This window comes from Phyllostomus discolor, chromosome 7, assembly GCF_004126475.2.
Source record: "Phyllostomus discolor isolate MPI-MPIP mPhyDis1 chromosome 7, mPhyDis1.pri.v3, whole genome shotgun sequence".
NCBI lineage: Eukaryota > Metazoa > Chordata > Mammalia > Chiroptera > Phyllostomidae > Phyllostomus > Phyllostomus discolor.
In genome coordinates this window covers 120,731,712-120,749,231 of record NC_040909.2, presented here as the reverse complement: position 1 = coordinate 120,749,231, position 17,520 = coordinate 120,731,712, and the positions used below count along the sequence as shown (strand labels likewise).

At 33.3% G+C, this 17,520-nt stretch overlaps 1 protein-coding gene across 1 annotated transcript in view; it reads left to right on the top strand.

The window, feature by feature from the left end:
• CSMD3 (CUB and Sushi multiple domains 3) overlaps positions 1 to 17,520 on the top strand; it is an 893,237-nt gene that overhangs the window by 641,295 nt on the left and 234,422 nt on the right. The window contains 1 exon segment of the mRNA XM_028533680.2: positions 10,157 to 10,348. Within this exon segment, the coding sequence (XP_028389481.1) occupies positions 10,157 to 10,348 (192 nt within the window).

The following is a 17,520-nucleotide window of genomic DNA, read 5'->3' as shown; positions in this document are numbered from 1 at the left end:
TATGTCACCTGATACCAGACTATAATATAAAGCTATAGTAATCATAAAAATATAGTACTGGCATAAAAACAGATACATAGATCAATGGAACAGAATAGGGAGCCCAGAAATAAACTCATACCTATATGCTCAATTAATACTTGACAAAAGAGGCAAGAACCTACAGTGGGGTAAAGATGGTCTATCAAATAAATGGTGCTGACAAAATTGATCAGGTACATGCAAATAAAATGAAAGTAGACCACCTTCTTATACTATATACAAGAATAAACTCAAAATGGATTAAAGACTTAACTGTAAGACTTGAAACCACAAAATTCCTTGAAAAAAAACATAGGCAATAAAATTTCTGACATGTCTCTTAGCAATATTTTTTTCTGATATATCTTTTTGGACAAGGGAAAAAATAAACACATGAGACTACATCAAACTAAAAGTATTTGCAAAAAAAAATGAAACCATCAACAAAACAAGACAACCTACCAAATGGAAGAAGATATTTTTCAATGATATATCCCATAAGGGGTTAATTCTCAAAATTTATAAAAATCTCATACAACTGAAAACCAAAAAACTGAAAACAATCTGATGTCACTAATCATCAGAAAAATGCAAATTAAAAACCCAATGTGATATCACCTTGCACCTGTCAGAATGGTTGTCATCAATAAATCGACAAACAACAAGTGGTGGTGAGAATATGGAGAAAAGGGAACCCTCATGCATTGCTGGTGGGATTGCAAATTGCTGCAACCAGTGTGGAAAACATTATGGAGGTTCCTCAAAAAGTAAAAAATAATAATAATAATAAATAAAATACCTTAATATCCAGCAGTTTTCTTTATATATATAAAGAAATCCATAACAATAATTCAAAAAGATATATGAGATCTGTCTGGAAAAAGTTTGGCCATTGTTAAAACAATGAGCGTGGTTACATAACATCAGTGTAACCTGGCAGCCAAGGAGAGTGGACTGGAATGCGCGTGTGTGAACAATGATGACTTCACTGTACTAGTCAGTGAGGGGCAGTAGATCCCACAGAGTGAGCATGTGTACTGTGTGGTGATTGCATTAAAAATGACTGATTGTGCATTAAGCTTGAACATTCCTCCATGGAAACTATTCAGATGATTCAGAAGTCCACAGCCATGGAAGCAACCCAAGTGCTCATCAATAGATAATTGGATAAAAAGTGTGGTACGTATACAACGAATATTACTTGGCTGTTAAAAGAATGAGATCTTGCCATTTGTGACAAAATTAATGGACTTAGAGGATATTATACTAAGTGAAATAAGTCAGCAACAAATGCCGTATGAATTCATGTGTACAAACAAAACAGAAACAGACTCATAGATACAGAAAATACACTGAGGTTGCCAGAGGGGAGGGGGTTTGGGTCTGGGTGAAGAAAGTGAAAGGATTAAGAATTGATAGTTACAAAATTGCTATTATGTTGAAGGCTGCTATGTAAGTATAAAATGTTGACTAGAACTATTGTCACTGTAAATCTTAAAGTCACTGATTGCCACGAAATAAAAATTTGTCAAAGAAAGGTATTCTGAAAAATACACATTCAGTTTCTATGAAAATAGTTAAACTGAAGTGTATATACATTGTTTTTGAATCAATCTAATTATAATTTTCCATCATTAAAAAAAATTAGCCAAAAATTTAGCAGGTACCTCAGCACCTATAGAAAAAAACCTTTCTTAATTCAAAATAGTATTGCCTATGGAGACATCTGTTGAACATATCAACAATTTAAAAACTCTTATAGCAATACTAATGAAAGTAAGAATTTGGAAAAAATTGTTCATAAAAAGTAAAAATGCATTGAATATGACTAAGAAACATATTTAAAAATACGGATGTACTGCAAATGATTGTTCTGCTTCCATTATTCTTAATGTTTAGATAATTTATATAAAGAATGTGTTTCTTTTGCACAGGTATATGGCATTTTTAAAGAAATTATTTTATTTTTAAAATAGCTTTTGTATGAATAACTATTTTGAAATGTTCATCATTAACATAACAGTTCTGTTAGTAGTTACATATTTTGACATTATTTAAATTATTTTTAGCTTCCTGTTTCATTCCCAGAATTTTTCATTTTGAATGGCAAAAAGTGACCTGATTTTAATACCCATTTTATTATATGAAAGCCATGTACACATCCGCGGCTCCTCTTAGGTTGTGTTCCTTTGAAGGTCAAGGATGTTATAATGTTGATATTTTTTTCCACAGAACTTTGCCCTGCACCTGGTTCTTAATACTTAGTAAATGTAAAATAATCTGATTGGATAAAAAAATAATAATGTAAAACTAAAAGCATACTAATGCTGTATATGTACTGCCTATGAGAAATAGCGTAAAAGAAATTTGTGTGGTTTTTCTTTGATTTTTGTCCATTAATTCTGGTGATCCCCAAATATAATAATTCTATCTCAAATTAGACCTTTATGTGTATTACCTTTTATAACCTTTAGATATGAAATCAGTTTCCTGTATAGGTAATTTTGATAGACTTCAACCTAACATGCCTTTTGATTTCACAAAAACTATACCCGTAATTTTACCCCCACTTGTCTCCACTTTTGGAGCATAATAATCAAGGAATATAGGGAGGTGTTTTCTCTTACTAAAATACATCTCCAGTCTTAAGCAAAATATCTAGCTCACTGTGAGTACACAACAATTTCTGTTGAGTTAAATGAATAAATATATTTTTGAATGGGATTTCTGTATACTTATAAATATATTACAACACTGACTTTGAGGTTTCTTTTGCATCCCATGCATTAAGCCACTTCGTTTCCCCCATGGGAATGACTCTGTCACACTGCCATCTACTATAACCTGACTTGCCATATCATTAGGTACATCCTTAGAAACATAATGAAATTCTAAAGATAGCCACGTTGCTGAGTAGTTGGCAGAGCATAGACCTAATAATGATGTTGAACATTCTTTATAAAATTGATGGATCTTGTACAAAGCAAGGGCTCAATCAAGGTCAAAATTCTCCAGGGTGAAATCCACCTCTAGGTTACCATCTGCATTTCAAATATGTTCTGATTGATTTGACTCTGGATGGAACTTCCTTCCAGGTTAAACATTCCTGTTACCCAACTTTATTTCCTTACAGACAGTGAAGTGAAGAATATAGTGTCATTTCTTAATCAATACAACAATATACGACAATAAAACTGGAAGAGAGGAATGTAAGACCTTATGGATATCACATTTGAACTACGACTCTTCTGAACTCTCCTGATATTACAAAAATACATAAAATGGCTTTATCTTTAGATAAACTACACAGTGAAAAGTACAATAAAATCTACTCATCTTTAAAAATTCATTTCAGAATTGATATTTCCTTAAAATGATGCAATGTTGTTACGGTGAAATTTTGAGATTTTATCTGGTACTAAAACAGGCAGGTAAAATATTGCTCTGCCAATTTTATAGACAAGGCAGCTAAAATTCAGAGAATGTCTACAACCTACTTAATCTCCCTTTCTTACTGCACTGGAGACTAAAATCTAGTGTCTCCTGCTTTTGATAACAGTACTTATTTAACAGTATGAAATTCAAGATTTATCTTTTATGAAAGGTCTTGAGATAAAAAAGTTTATACAAGAGTCAACTTTCTGAACAGGAGGGACCCATGAGAACATATTGAGAGATTTTAGTGCATTTATTATCTGCTATACAAAGTGACTCAGTAAGAAAACTGGAATGTTAATTTGTCTAGGGTCACCAAGATAGTAATGTAGGCTCCATCACTGAAAAATAGTTCACCTATCATGTATAATTTTATTGAAACCTATACATGCACTCATTAGGACTGTAAAATCTGTATTAGGTAAAGTGCATATGTCCAATTGAATTACACTCTATTAGATGAAAGCAAATATAAAATGAAAATTTAGAAATATATTTATAATATCAGTGAGTTGTAACAATGATGAAAACTCAGTCATATCTTGTAATTCTTGGTACTCTTTTGTTCTGGAAACATCCTCAGGTTATCCAGATAGATTAAAACAAATTAAAATGTAATATTAATGTTCTTACCACATACTTGGAATAAATATTTCCCAGTGTCAGAAAATAATTGAAACAGAAATAAGTTTTTGGCATACACTGAAATAATAAATTATACTTTTATTCCTTTATCCATTCATTATTTTACAAATATTTATTTAATGAGCTATTTTTAATTGTTGTGGGAGATTTTCTCATTTTCTTACATCTTAAGACAATTTAAAGGACAAAGCTTGTTTTGATAAAATCACATTATTTAATGACTGCAATTAACTCAGTGAACTGAGATCATTGGTGAAGACTGAGGGCAATTTAAAAAAAAATACATTTAGGTAGCATTTATATAAACTTTCCCAACTAAAGCATAAATTGTTTTCTAATGTATGCTGAGAGAGATGCTTATACACAGGGTCTGGCACAAGCACCACCCCTTTTCTTTAAACTTGTCCTAGTAACCAGATATAAAACTCATTTTGTTATAAATAATACTTTATAAATATTGTTTGTTTTAGCTTAATAGTATAAACTTAGCTTCCAGAGAAATATTTTACATACTATATGCTCTCAACAGAGTCATCATTATTATAACTATTTTATTGGTATCTATTCTAAATGAACTTTCCTTCATGTTTAACAAGTACCTTGTATCTCTTTCTTAGATACACAGTTTTTTTAGTTTGATGCAATGTATACTAATGCATTCCTGTAGATAAGACTATAAAATTGATATCTATGCCATTCTTTTAGTAAAAAGAGTGATTAATTACACTTAAAGTTAAACATTGTGCAGGTTTTTAGATTACTCCAATAGAATGATAGGCAGATAGAGATTTGGTCTTTTGATTTTAAAATGACATTTAAAGATTAATAACATTTTAGAAATTTTAATTTAACTAATCACATTATTTGAGCTTTGTATTACTGAGATTAAGTATTCATATCATTTGAGTTTATATAGGCCACACTTTAAGCACATTTTATTAGGAAGTGTCTATCACTTCTACTTAAGAAATATCCCTTTGATAAGGTCTCATGTCTGCATTCCCACTTTAACTGCCTAGGTAAGTATGTGATGTTGGGTAAGTTTTTTATACCCTTTATGCTTCAATTTTCTCACTGAAAAAAATATGATAATAATAGTAGCCCCACTTCTTGTGAATAGACTTAGACACAGCTCACAGCATAGTGATTTTTTAAGATAGTGCTCAATAAATATTATATATAATAGTATTAACTACTCATAAACTCTTCTACCTATATATCTTTCCCTATGACTATTATCATTTCTATTGAGTAATCAGCTGGTATAAGGAATACTATCTACAGTTATGTAAAGACTAGACACTTGATAATTCCTATTTTGAGAGGAAGGAAAGAAGGAAAAAATGTTATCTTTTATTATCAACAACATAAGGTTTTGTAAGTTAAATTCAAGCTATATTTGAATGCTATAGCATGTAAGCCTAGTAGATGCATTTTCCAGAATGTTCTCTGTATGGTTTTATTATAGGCAAGACAACAAGGTTGTTAAGACCCCTTATCTTTGTTGGAGTTTCTGCTCATTGCACATATTTATGTCTAGAAAATGCAGAAATGAACAGCATATTTAAACCTAAAAGAACAAATGCAGATATTTATTTCATGAATTAAATTAGAAGCAATTTGAACTGAAGAAATTAAGAAAATAAATAATAATTTTCTGTCAGTGATAAATATATTTTTGACATATACTTTTTATTATGTTTAAAGTAGTTGATAAAATAAAATGCTTACTTACCAAAGAAGTCTTCATTTTATAAAAAACACCCTATGTCTTATTTTAGAACAGGAGAAAATAGAGATGATCAAACATCTACTTGAAAACATATATAACACAAAAAATACAAATAAGAATTATATATTTTAAGAATTAGGTGTTCCTCAAAAGTGAAAAATAAGTATTGAATAAAATTATTAATCTATTTTAAGACATGTGACTAGTACTTTATTAAATTCCAACATCATGTATTGTTTTTAATCATCTATATGAGTATGTAAGATTATTTTCACTCCAAATTCTCAAGGAGAGATAGCATGGCTCTCTAAATGGTTATCTATTTTTTTTTTCAAAGGTTACACATCCTATCTGATACAAAGAACAAGAATGATTGACACTAAAATTATTATAATTTTGTCTACCCACAAACACGGAATGTAACCATTATGGTATTCAAACTTTCCATAAGAAAATAAGACAATAGTGTTTACATGAAGTAATTGTTCCTGTGTGTGTTTAACTAATTGGTTTTAGAACTCAAGTAATTGCAAAAGGAAAAAACTTCTTTAGTCTTTCATTAAACCCCGTCATTTTCTATAGTGCCTTCAAATCTTACTACTAATTTGTTAGTTAATTAAGAGAAAAAGAAACAATAGTTACTAACCACTTCTTTCTTTGGGTCAAACAGACCCAAAAGCAAATGAATGTTTTCACATATATTAGCTTGCTACTTCACATATTATACATTATCTTATTATAGCTACTTGGTTCCACTTTAAATCATTAAGCACAGTAAATCTGACAATAGAGCAACAACATTTTCCCCCTTAAATTCAGCTAGGATAGGATTATAGCAACTGCTTTAATTTCTATATGTGTTTATAACATTGTTATATGTACATTTTTACTCTTGAGAATGTGATTTTTAAGATTAAAACTTCTTGCACACACAGAATCCAGCACATGGGAAGCCTCAAAAAAAATGAGGTTTTCTCATAATTTTTTGTTGTTTCTACTTTTCAATTTAAAAGCAATAGCACATTTCACATTTATGTCACCTCTTTCCAATAAAAGCATTTTAAATAAAGGTCTTGTAGAATATCGCTTTCCACTTACATATTGCAAAACCAGTCTATAGGTAAGTTTTAGTTTTGGTGGAAACTGCCCTAGAGCACTTCAAGGAAAACGTTAATGAAGGAGTTTATCACCAAAACAGTTTACAAAAACTATCAGTATTGAAAGGTTGTGATTGCCCAGACTCTGTGTGCATGGTGGTTGCTCCCTAAAGGTCATAGATAGTTGTACAGAACAAATCAATGTGGGGATCAGAATCAAGACCCTGCCCCTGTACCCTTGATATTCTCTAGTATGAGTTCAATTTTAATCACATGAACAATTGAAAACACATATCCCAAAAATACATTACTTACATAAAGATAGATTTAAATATTTTTGAAGAGGATTCAGATATAGGCTCCCTGTTGCTTTTTTACTTATGGATATACTCTCCACCTTTTCTCATAATTTGTTTCTGTGGTTTATCATTTCACTTTAACTGAGAGGAGAAACTGCATCTCTGGGACAATTACAACCAGAAGAGGACAGGGTGGTCTAGTGTAACATTTAAGGATCTGGTTTTTGAAATCAGGCAATTCAGATCATGGTCTGGACTCTTTAGTTGCAGTATTGGACAGGTTAGTTCTCCTAGACCTTGGTTTTCTCACTTTTAAAATGAGGATAATAGTGACACTGGACCCATAGGTTTGGTAAAATAATTAAAAGAAGTATACATGTAAAGTCCCTATTTTAGGCCATCGCTCAGAATCACTAAAATGAAGCAAAATTATAAGAGTCTCGATTTAATAAATTTTGCTTTATTTAAGTGATTGGAAAAATGACATTTAAGTCTACATTTGTAACCCTTTTAAAAAATACAACCCTTAGAAAAAAATAAACACTTTTATTCTTCCAAAGTTGTAAACAAAATGTGTGTGTGTATGTATGTATATAATGTATATACAACTACTTTTTGCTGTCATTGCTGCTTTTATACATACCATCAATATACACTTTTTGCTAAATTTTAAATTTATAAAGTTCTTTTAGTTGTCACACAACTTTGAGAGTCAGGATATTACAATGCTGTGTACAGATTCTCTGGTTTCTCTTTTGTTACATGTATTAGAGAGATAAGTTAAAATAAATGTTATGGATGGATTAACACATTGATTAATCATTTGATCTATCTATCTATCTATATGTCTACCTACCTTCTTACTCACTTACTAGGAATGTATCCAGTAGAATCTGTTAGTACCACCACTATACAAAACAATTTGATATCTGTGCAGCTCTATTTGCATCTGCTCATTTCTTGTTTGTATGTCTAGCACCTAGCACAATACCTGGAATATATTGTTAGCGAGTGAATGAATGAGTGAATATCAGTTATGTGTCTGTAAACCAGCAATTTGTCTCATTACTTTAATATGCACCTCATCAAATAATTTGTAGAAGTGCTGAATCCTACATTTGTGAATATAATTTAATAATGGCTTAAATGGATGTTTTAATAGCTTCTTTGTCTTGATACTTAATTGGCATATGCTTTAGGGTAAATGTACTTTGTGATAATTCAAAATAATACTTTCCATTAACCTACATAATTGGAGTTAATTCTATTATTAAATGTGCCATATACTGTGCATAGAAAAATGTTACTTTCCCAGGGTTTCATACTATTCTCCTCTACTGATGTGCTTAAAGTTTTTATTTTTAGATCATTTTAGATTTACCTGCAGTTGTAAGAAATAATAAAGACAGATCCTATGTACTTTTTTACCCAGTTTACCCCAATAACAGTTCTTACACAACTATAGCACAATGTCACAACCAGAAAATGGACCTACAATCCATTGATCTTATTTAGAGTTTACTAGTTTTAAATATACATGTGGGTGTTGATTTAGCTCTATGTAGATTTGTATGACAACTGCCAATACATCAAAATGCAGTGCAGATCATCGCAAGAACCCCTCATGAGAGAAGAGGGAATTTCAGGGAAGAATGGGAAGGGTTTATAGGAACAAATTTAAAGGACACATGGACAAAAGCTAGGGGGAAGGTGGTAATGGGAGGGAAGTGGGAAGGGTTGGGTGGGTGGGCTGGAATGGGAGTAAAAGGGAGAAAACTGTACTTGAACAATGATTAAAATAAAATTAAAAAAAAAAAAAACAAGAACCCCTCATGTTACTTTTATAAACACAGTCACCTCCTTCCATCTTCAAGCCCCAAACACCTGGTAACTCCTAACCTGTTTTCCATCTTCATGATTTTGTCACTTCGAGAATGTTACATAGATTTAGTCAAACAGTGCATAACCTTTTGGTGTATGTTCTAACAGCAGAATTTCCTTCAGAACCATTTAAGTTGCCATGTGTATATCATTCTTTTTTATTGCTGAGTAATTTTCTGTCATATGAATTGCCACAGTTTAATTAGTCACTTTTTGAAAGGCTTTTGGGGTCATTCCTAGTTTTCAACTAGTGCCAATAAAGCTGCTATGAACATCTGTGTTCATGTTTTTATGAGAACATAGTTTTTATTTCTCTGGGGTGAACGGGCAAGAGTGCAGTTATTGAGTGGTATGGTAAGCACATGTTTAGCTTTGCAAGAAACTGCCATACTTCCTTTTAGAGTGACTGTACCATTTTACATTCCCACCAGCAATGGATAAGTAGTTTAGTTTTCTCCAGAATCTTGTCAGCATTTGGTATTATCTAATTTTTTATTTTAGCCATTCTGTTAGGTATGTAGTGATATTTCATTGTGGTTTTAATTTGTATTTCCCTAATGACTAATGATGTTGAATGCATTTTCATGTGCCATCTGGAATCCTCTTCATTGAATTCCTTTTGTTTATTTTGTAATTAGATTTTTTCTACTTCTTTTTTTATTTTTTATAGATGGGTTTCAAGAGTTCTTTATATACATTTAGATACAAATCCTTTGTGGAATATATTCCATGCAGACATGTTGTCCCAGCATGCATTTTTCTTTTCATACTTTTCACAGTGTCTTTCACAGAGCATCTAATAATTCTGAGTAAATGTACCATTTAGCTACTGAAATGCCATACCCTTTCTTGAAATAATTTAGCACACAAATTACTTAACTAATATATTTTTAAAATATGCATTGTATGGGCATTAAAGATTGGCTGAAAGATTTTTAATTTTCTAGAAGCACATAGGTATGTGGAAGGTTCTAACTTGAGTGTCTGGAACTGTGGAATTGATTTGGTACCTCCAAAACTAAAGTTGTGTTTCTGTCTTTTAATAGGTTCTGTCGCCACTGCGTGTCGTGATCCAGGTGTTCCCATGAATGGAACTCGAAATGGGGATGGCCGAGAACCTGGGGACACTGTTGTCTTTCAATGTGACCCCGGATATGAACTTCAAGGAGAAGAAAGAATAACCTGCATTCAGGTAGAAAATCGGTACTTCTGGCAGCCCAGCCCACCAGTCTGTATAGGTATGAATTAAAGAACAATTAAAATTTTATATAAGGATAAAGTGGTTATAAATGGGCATTGGTATCATTAATTAAGAACAGGTCCTAATATGAAAGTCTAGGATTTCAGAGATCCATGAACCTTCAAAAAATGTACCATGACCTTTATTTAAATGATCATGATTTTCCTCTGAGGGACAGGTCCACAATTTTATTAGGTTCTCAGTAGTCCTAAGATCCTTAAAATAGTTAAGAAACAAAGCTCTTGAAAAATCCTGATCTTTCTTTATCTACTATATAAATGCAGTTATACACTGCTTTTAGTATTTAAACAGTGGTTTAGACTACATTTTAAATGGGTCATACTGATTTTGCCTCTGTAATAGTTATTCCTTCTAAGAAAAAAAATTTTATTGGAACTTAAGCTTGTGCTTCAAAGCTTTGACTTTTTCATTCAATTTATGTATTCTAAAAGAATATTAGTTCTGTGTTTGATGATCTAAGGAGTTTTAGCTGCTTTGTTCTTGCCTCCAACTCTCTGCCTTTAGTCCCCATGCTCTGTTCCTGAATCCCCAAGTTAGACTCCAGAAAATTAAAGTGTATTTCACTGCTGTACTGGGCCTGAGAAAAAGTTAGAGGGATATACCACCTTTGGAATAAAAACAGTGCAAAACTTGCTATGTAGTCTTTGTTTCAAAATCTCATTGTTAATTATTTTATGTTAAACTAATTTAATCTCCAACCTTTTAGCTTAAGTGTTTTAGAATTGGTGTCATTTAAATGTATGATACATTTTCACCAGTATATGTACATTTTCATCAAAGTTTTATTTCTTCACATACTCTGTTTCTCACTCCAATGTAAACAACCTGAGAGAAGATTCCATAGCTTGTTCATCCCTGTATTTCTTATGCCATTTAGCACAGACAAAATAGTATATTTCTTATACTATTTAAGAGAAAAAGCCTTATATTTTTACTTAATCACACTCATAAATGCATTTTAAATAATCATTTTATGGTATTTTTAAAACACGATAATAGCTTAAATGGCAAGTCAGTGAACAAATTCAATGACTCAATTATTTAGATTTATTTTACCCCATTTTGTAATTTTTTACACTGGAGTTGCAAACTCAAAATTTATTAGTCACTCAATATATTGTAGGTACCGGCTTAAATATTGAGAATTTATTAGTAAAACTTAACAGAAGTTTCTTGTTCTTGTGCAGCTACTTTCTAGTGAAGTGAAACTAAAAAATCAGAACTGTCACATCACATTTTTTTGTATTTTATATGTTGGTATTTAAAACGAAAACACTTGATTCACTAAACAAAACATATTCAATAGCTCAGACCAGGCGGGGAGAGGGCAGACAGTTCTAGACTTCTGTGGAAAATGAGGCATGTGTCCAAGGAAAATCCTATTATAGAGACTTTTTTATAAAGCACAAAATAAGGGCATAGCTTGAAGCATTTCTTATTTAGCTATATCTCCCTCTGCACTTTATTGCTTCCATTTATACCTCTTCATGTCCCACTGCAAGATTCTAAGTCATCAAAATTAATTAATTCATATTTATTATAACAAACTCATAGAAGCAAGCATAAATATTTGTAAAGAAAAAAAAAACTGGAACAGTGAAGTTTTTGTTTGTTTACTACTCAGTTAACCTAAAAAAATGCCATTAAATTACAATGCCGCATTCCAACTGAATGGAATTTAACTGAGTGTCTCATAAAGAGAACCTTTGTGTAAAGAGAAAATGACAGAACACCACAGACTTAATATAGAACTTCTTGTTCATTGCGATTCTTAGATTTCGTTAATTGGGTGTTGCTTTGTAGAATAACCAGAAGGACTCTCTTGTAGGTTTTTATGTTTAGAATTCCAAAATACTGAACAGCTTTTTACTGAATTTCTAGTAATCACTAAAATAAAAATCAAAGGAAGAATTTTGAGATTGGCTATTATAAAATTCCATTTGTAGACAAGACTTTAGCAAGTCCTAATTCTAGGGGGGAAAAACAGTTGAACACTAAATCTTACTTAAATTGAGCTGATTGTGGAAAGTTTTTGTGTGGATTATGGTGCTGCATATTATTTTTGGTAGGAAAAGATAGCTTGAGGAAAAGATATGCATTGGAGCTTCTCTGAGGAAGAAAATAACCTAAAAATAAAATGTCTGAAAAATTGCTAAGGCTGCAGAAAGCTTGACCTCTGCAACTGATAAGAAAGAACTCCATGATTGGAAACACTACGCCAAAGATTAAACCCTGAACTTTTTTAGAAACTCCATAAGTCTGTGTCTCAGACCCTGGAGCATAAAGCATTTTGCTTGCATGTAGAAGTAGTCAGCCTTATGGCAAGTGCTAAGCAGAAGGACGTCATCTTTAAGAGAGTTAATAGAATGCATTCCCACAAAATTGACAGTGTGAAGATTACTGTGACATTGCCAGAGGGAAAGTAGCAGCACTCAATATGAAGGTAAATAACAAAGACATCAGTGTGGGTGGGCTGCTGAGATAGACAGTAAACACAAATAAAATTGCAGTGGGGTGAATAATTAGGAAGATTGTAAAACAGTTATCAATAGTGGCCTGTATAACTGTGTCGTAAGAAACTACACTCAGAAAAAATTATCAATATCCGAATTTCATGGAACCTAATTGAATATTTAATTGATAAATCTATTTGACTTGAAGAGAATTTTATTCTTCATGCTGTATCATTGGATGCATTAAAAATATGCATTTTTCAAATGGTATTAAAGTTGAGTGTTTTTAAGGCAAAGAAAATGTTCTTTGCTCATTGAGTGTTTGAAATATATAAATGTCAAATAATGTTTTTGATTATTTCAATGGCTTTTGTAGATTTTCAGAATCAATTACATCAATAAATCAGAAAAACCTTGATAAATAATTTAAATAATAGAATTAAAAGAATTTATAGGATCTTATACCCAAATATAATATAGTCATGAAATATATCCAGTAAAAGGCTTAAAATGTATGTACTATATTTTCTATATATTTTATGAGAAAGGATATACCTACATAAGTATATATATATGAATGTGCATATGTGTATAAAATTTATAACAATAAAAACTCCAGTGTTCCCTGTGAAAAATAAGAAAAAAGTGAAGCAAAGAGTGCTCATCACATTACACATAATCCCACAACTTAAACACATGAAAATAAACACAAGAAACATTTTGCTATTATTTCTATCTTTTATGCATATATACTTACATATACTTGCTATTATGACACATATTTTTCTATTTATTTTCAAATTCACATTGATTTTGCAAGTATCAAAGGCAAAATATGCTATTATTCTTATCAAAACACATAGGTACAAATTAGATTTGCACATTCATCTGTAGTCATCTGAACTATCTTCATAATCAATACAAAGGGTCACTACCAGTTCCACAAACATGTATGGAATGTACAGCATGTGCTGAGTCCTGGGGATAAAGTAACATATAAATCACAATCTTAATCTCACAGATTAGTGATGAATTCCAACACCTGAAAGGAATATTTAAATAAAATATCATAAGGGAAATAATGGAGATAGGCAGAGGTTACTATGGATACCAAAGTGCACTGGAGACAGTTTAAGCAGAGCCCAGACTGGAAATTTCCAAGAAACTTCCTAGAGGCAGAATGAATCTTGAAATATAACTAAGAGCTATATAAATACAGAAAGGCAAAAGGCGTTTCAGGAAAAACAAGTTGTATGGGCAAGCACATGGAAGCAACAGGAACTCTAAGCAGCTTGGTGGGATTTGAGTGTAAATTATGTCTAGAGCAGTGGTAGAATCCAGTGGAAAGGTCACAGGGATTAGATTATGAAATCTGTGCTAGAGCTGAGGCATAATCTTTTGCGCGATGTGGAACAACTGCAGGATTTTGTACGTGAGCATCGTATAATTAGATGCTTCTGCTAGGGGAGAGATGAATTGGCGGAACCCAGAAGCATGGAAAACAAGGAGCCACAGCAGTAATTCTGGAGGCAGATGCAAAGGTCAGATCTAGAAATATGCTTTTAGGAACAGAGAGAAGAGATGGGCTAAAAAATATCCACGAGGGTCAGCGAGGTGGAGTCTGGGATTGGATTGGACACAAGTATGCAGTGAAGAAAAGAGAAGAAGAATTTTAGATCTCTAGCTAGGGAATACAGGTGGATGATAGTGCTAATCAAACAACGAAGGAATGCAAAAGAAGAAACAAATTTGAGTTGAGGTTTGGACATATTGGATATTCTGTGTTTAATGTACCTACAGGCTATCAGGTAGAGAGAACCAGTGTGCATTGGGCATAGGGTGTAGGATTAAGCAGAGAAATCTGATAGAGAAGATAGGAAAAAAGTCATCCATGTATAATCAAAGGCAAAGTAAAAACAATGAATATGGTTAACTAAAAAGAATGTAATAGAGTGAAAATTAGAGATAACTGGGTAAGAACCATAGGAGAATAATAAAATAGTAAGATGAAGTGAAAGAAAAATTCCTTGGCGATGAAACAGGTCTATACAAAGAAAATCAGGAGTTTGAAAATAAAGACAGTGAAATTAATGTAGTCAACAGTTAAGGATGACTACAGATATGAAGAGAAAGATAAAGGCAGGAAAGTCTCCATTGCACTAGTCAGTGGAAAAGCCATTTCAGGGAGAGCTGAGATGCCTTTGTATTGTTGGCAAGGGAGCTAGCCATGACTGGCGAGAGAATGAGAGGTGAGAGCACCAAATAAAGACGTCTAGATCCCTAAGCAACAAAAAAGTTACCGTGTCTCTCCAAATACAACTTATTATGAAAATAAGGTTTCTCGAAATGAGCACTGTGGTGCTTTTCTTTGAAATATAACACAAGAAACCATATTTCCCAGAGGTGACTTGCTTTGCTAATCATGTTAGTCAGCCTGTGGGTAAATACAGCACACAGATAAGAACCAATGTGATTAGATCTGCTTTTCAAAAGTTTCCTTGTAAAATAAAAGGTAAATCTGAAATAGGTAAAGAGACTTTTATTAAAAAATAATGATGTCAGGGTAGGGCAGTGGGGGCAGGGACTGCTGTGACAGGGAGACTCATGTGACCCCCAGATGTCCCAGCATCCCGAGTTAAGCAAAAGGCAGTTTGCTCTTACAGAGAGGAGTACACAAGGCCAGAAACAACCAGGTACCGGGAGGTGGGATACAAGGGTGGCCAGGCAGGATAGTAGATCAGAGAATGTTGTGCTGAGTCCAGTTGGTTCTCAGGAGAGGCTGTGTGCTGGCTCAAGGCTAAGGACGGGCCAAAGTTCAGGGACAAAGAGGAATGAGAAAACTTTAACCCTACTTTGGTCATGGGCATTTAATGCTGATTGATCTGGGTGGACAAACAGTTCAGTTTACCATTTGAGTCAAACAGTGGGAATTAGCAGGGTTTGTGCCTGGGCTCGTCGTAGGAAAATGAAGGGGATGGGTTATTGCAGGGGTTTCCATCCCCCACTGTGGGCTGCTACCAGTTTGTGGCCTATTAGGAACAGAGCTGCAAGCCCAGTTTACCTGAGCTCCCCTTTGCCTCCTGTCGCCCCACCCTGCAATCCACAGAGGGTGAGCATCAAAGCCCACCTGAGCTCTGAGCTCTGCCTCCTATGTCCCGTCCAACTCAGTCCCCTGTTGTCCTCCCTGCCCCCACCACCTTTTAGTAAACTGGTCCATGGTGCCAAAAACAGTAAATTCATTGACTCATTTAACCCCACACAAAATGTCGAGGAGATTTCTTAAGCAACCCTCAGGTAAAAAAATTAAATACTTTTGGGGGACTTCATTTTATTTTTAAGATGAAGGAGACTTGAGTATGCTGTGGATGAGGGGAAGAAGCTAGAGGGTGCAGGAGGTAAATGTACAAAGTATGAAAGAGGGATTGTGTGACCAGGTTGAAGATGTCGTCCTGGTCACATAGTTGACCAGGTTGATTGTGTTATCCTACCGTGACTGAGGCACTGAGGCCAGGGTAGTGAGGGGAGTGGAGAACTGTAATGGTGGACATCCATAATTTAGATGGCAAAAGTTCCCAAATTGTATTCATGACTTGGTATATCTAGACTCAGACAAAAAAAAAAAAACAAAACAAAAAAAAACAGAGATCTGCAGTGTTACCAGAACCAGAATTTTCCTCCTACCCAAACCAGTTTTATGCTATCAACAAAGTGGGGACTGCCTTGTAACGGAATGGTAAAATTTACCTGAGAAAATTATAATTTTAAAAGAAGAGTTCTGATGTGCTGAGTATGTACAGGAGTCATCATGAAATCACGAGTATCTCAATCTGTCTCTCTCTGTCTTTCTCATTTATGTATAGTCAGACTCTACCACCAGGAGCCTCAACGTCTTTATTTTTTTTTATGAAACTACCAATTTTATATATAAGTAACTTTATTAATTTAGGCAACTAAAACTTAGGAGTATCTTGACACTCAACATAGCACATTGGCCAAAAAAGTCTGTTACATTTTGCTGTACAGTGGCTCTAGTAGTGCTTAGTTGTCTTTTCTTCATTTAAAACAATTATGTTAGCTTACATTGTGACAACTGTCATATCAGCATTCATTTAAAAAAATCCAAATTGGTGAAGCTTTGTGCCAATTTAATATTAAAGATGGAAGAAAATACACATTTTCAGCATCCCATGCTTTATTATTTCAAGAAAGGTAAAAGTGCAACTAAAATGCAAAACAAGATTTGTGCAGTGTATGGAGAAGGTGCTGTGACTGATTGAACATGTCAAAAGCATTGTGTGAAGTTTCTTGGCACCATTGACATTTTGGCCAAATAATTCTTTGCTAGGGGCTGTCTCATGTATTGGCAGATTAACAGCACCCCTGGCCTCTACCCACTAGAAGCCAATAGTGGGAGAGAGCCAACATGCTCAAAATATCCAAATTAATAAATCCATTGGTAAAAATGAAGAATGTGTCTTTTATTTTACAGATGATATCTAAACAGACGTTCATGGCCAACCCAATAAGACTATTTCAGTCCTGACCAGTGTAGCTCAGTTGGTTGGCTGTCATCCCACAGAACAAAAGGTCACAAATGCCTGGGTTGCCTATTCGGTCCCCCACTGAGACATGTACGAGATGCAGCCAGTTGAAATATCTCTCTCACATCAATATTTCTCTCCCTCTCTTTACCCCT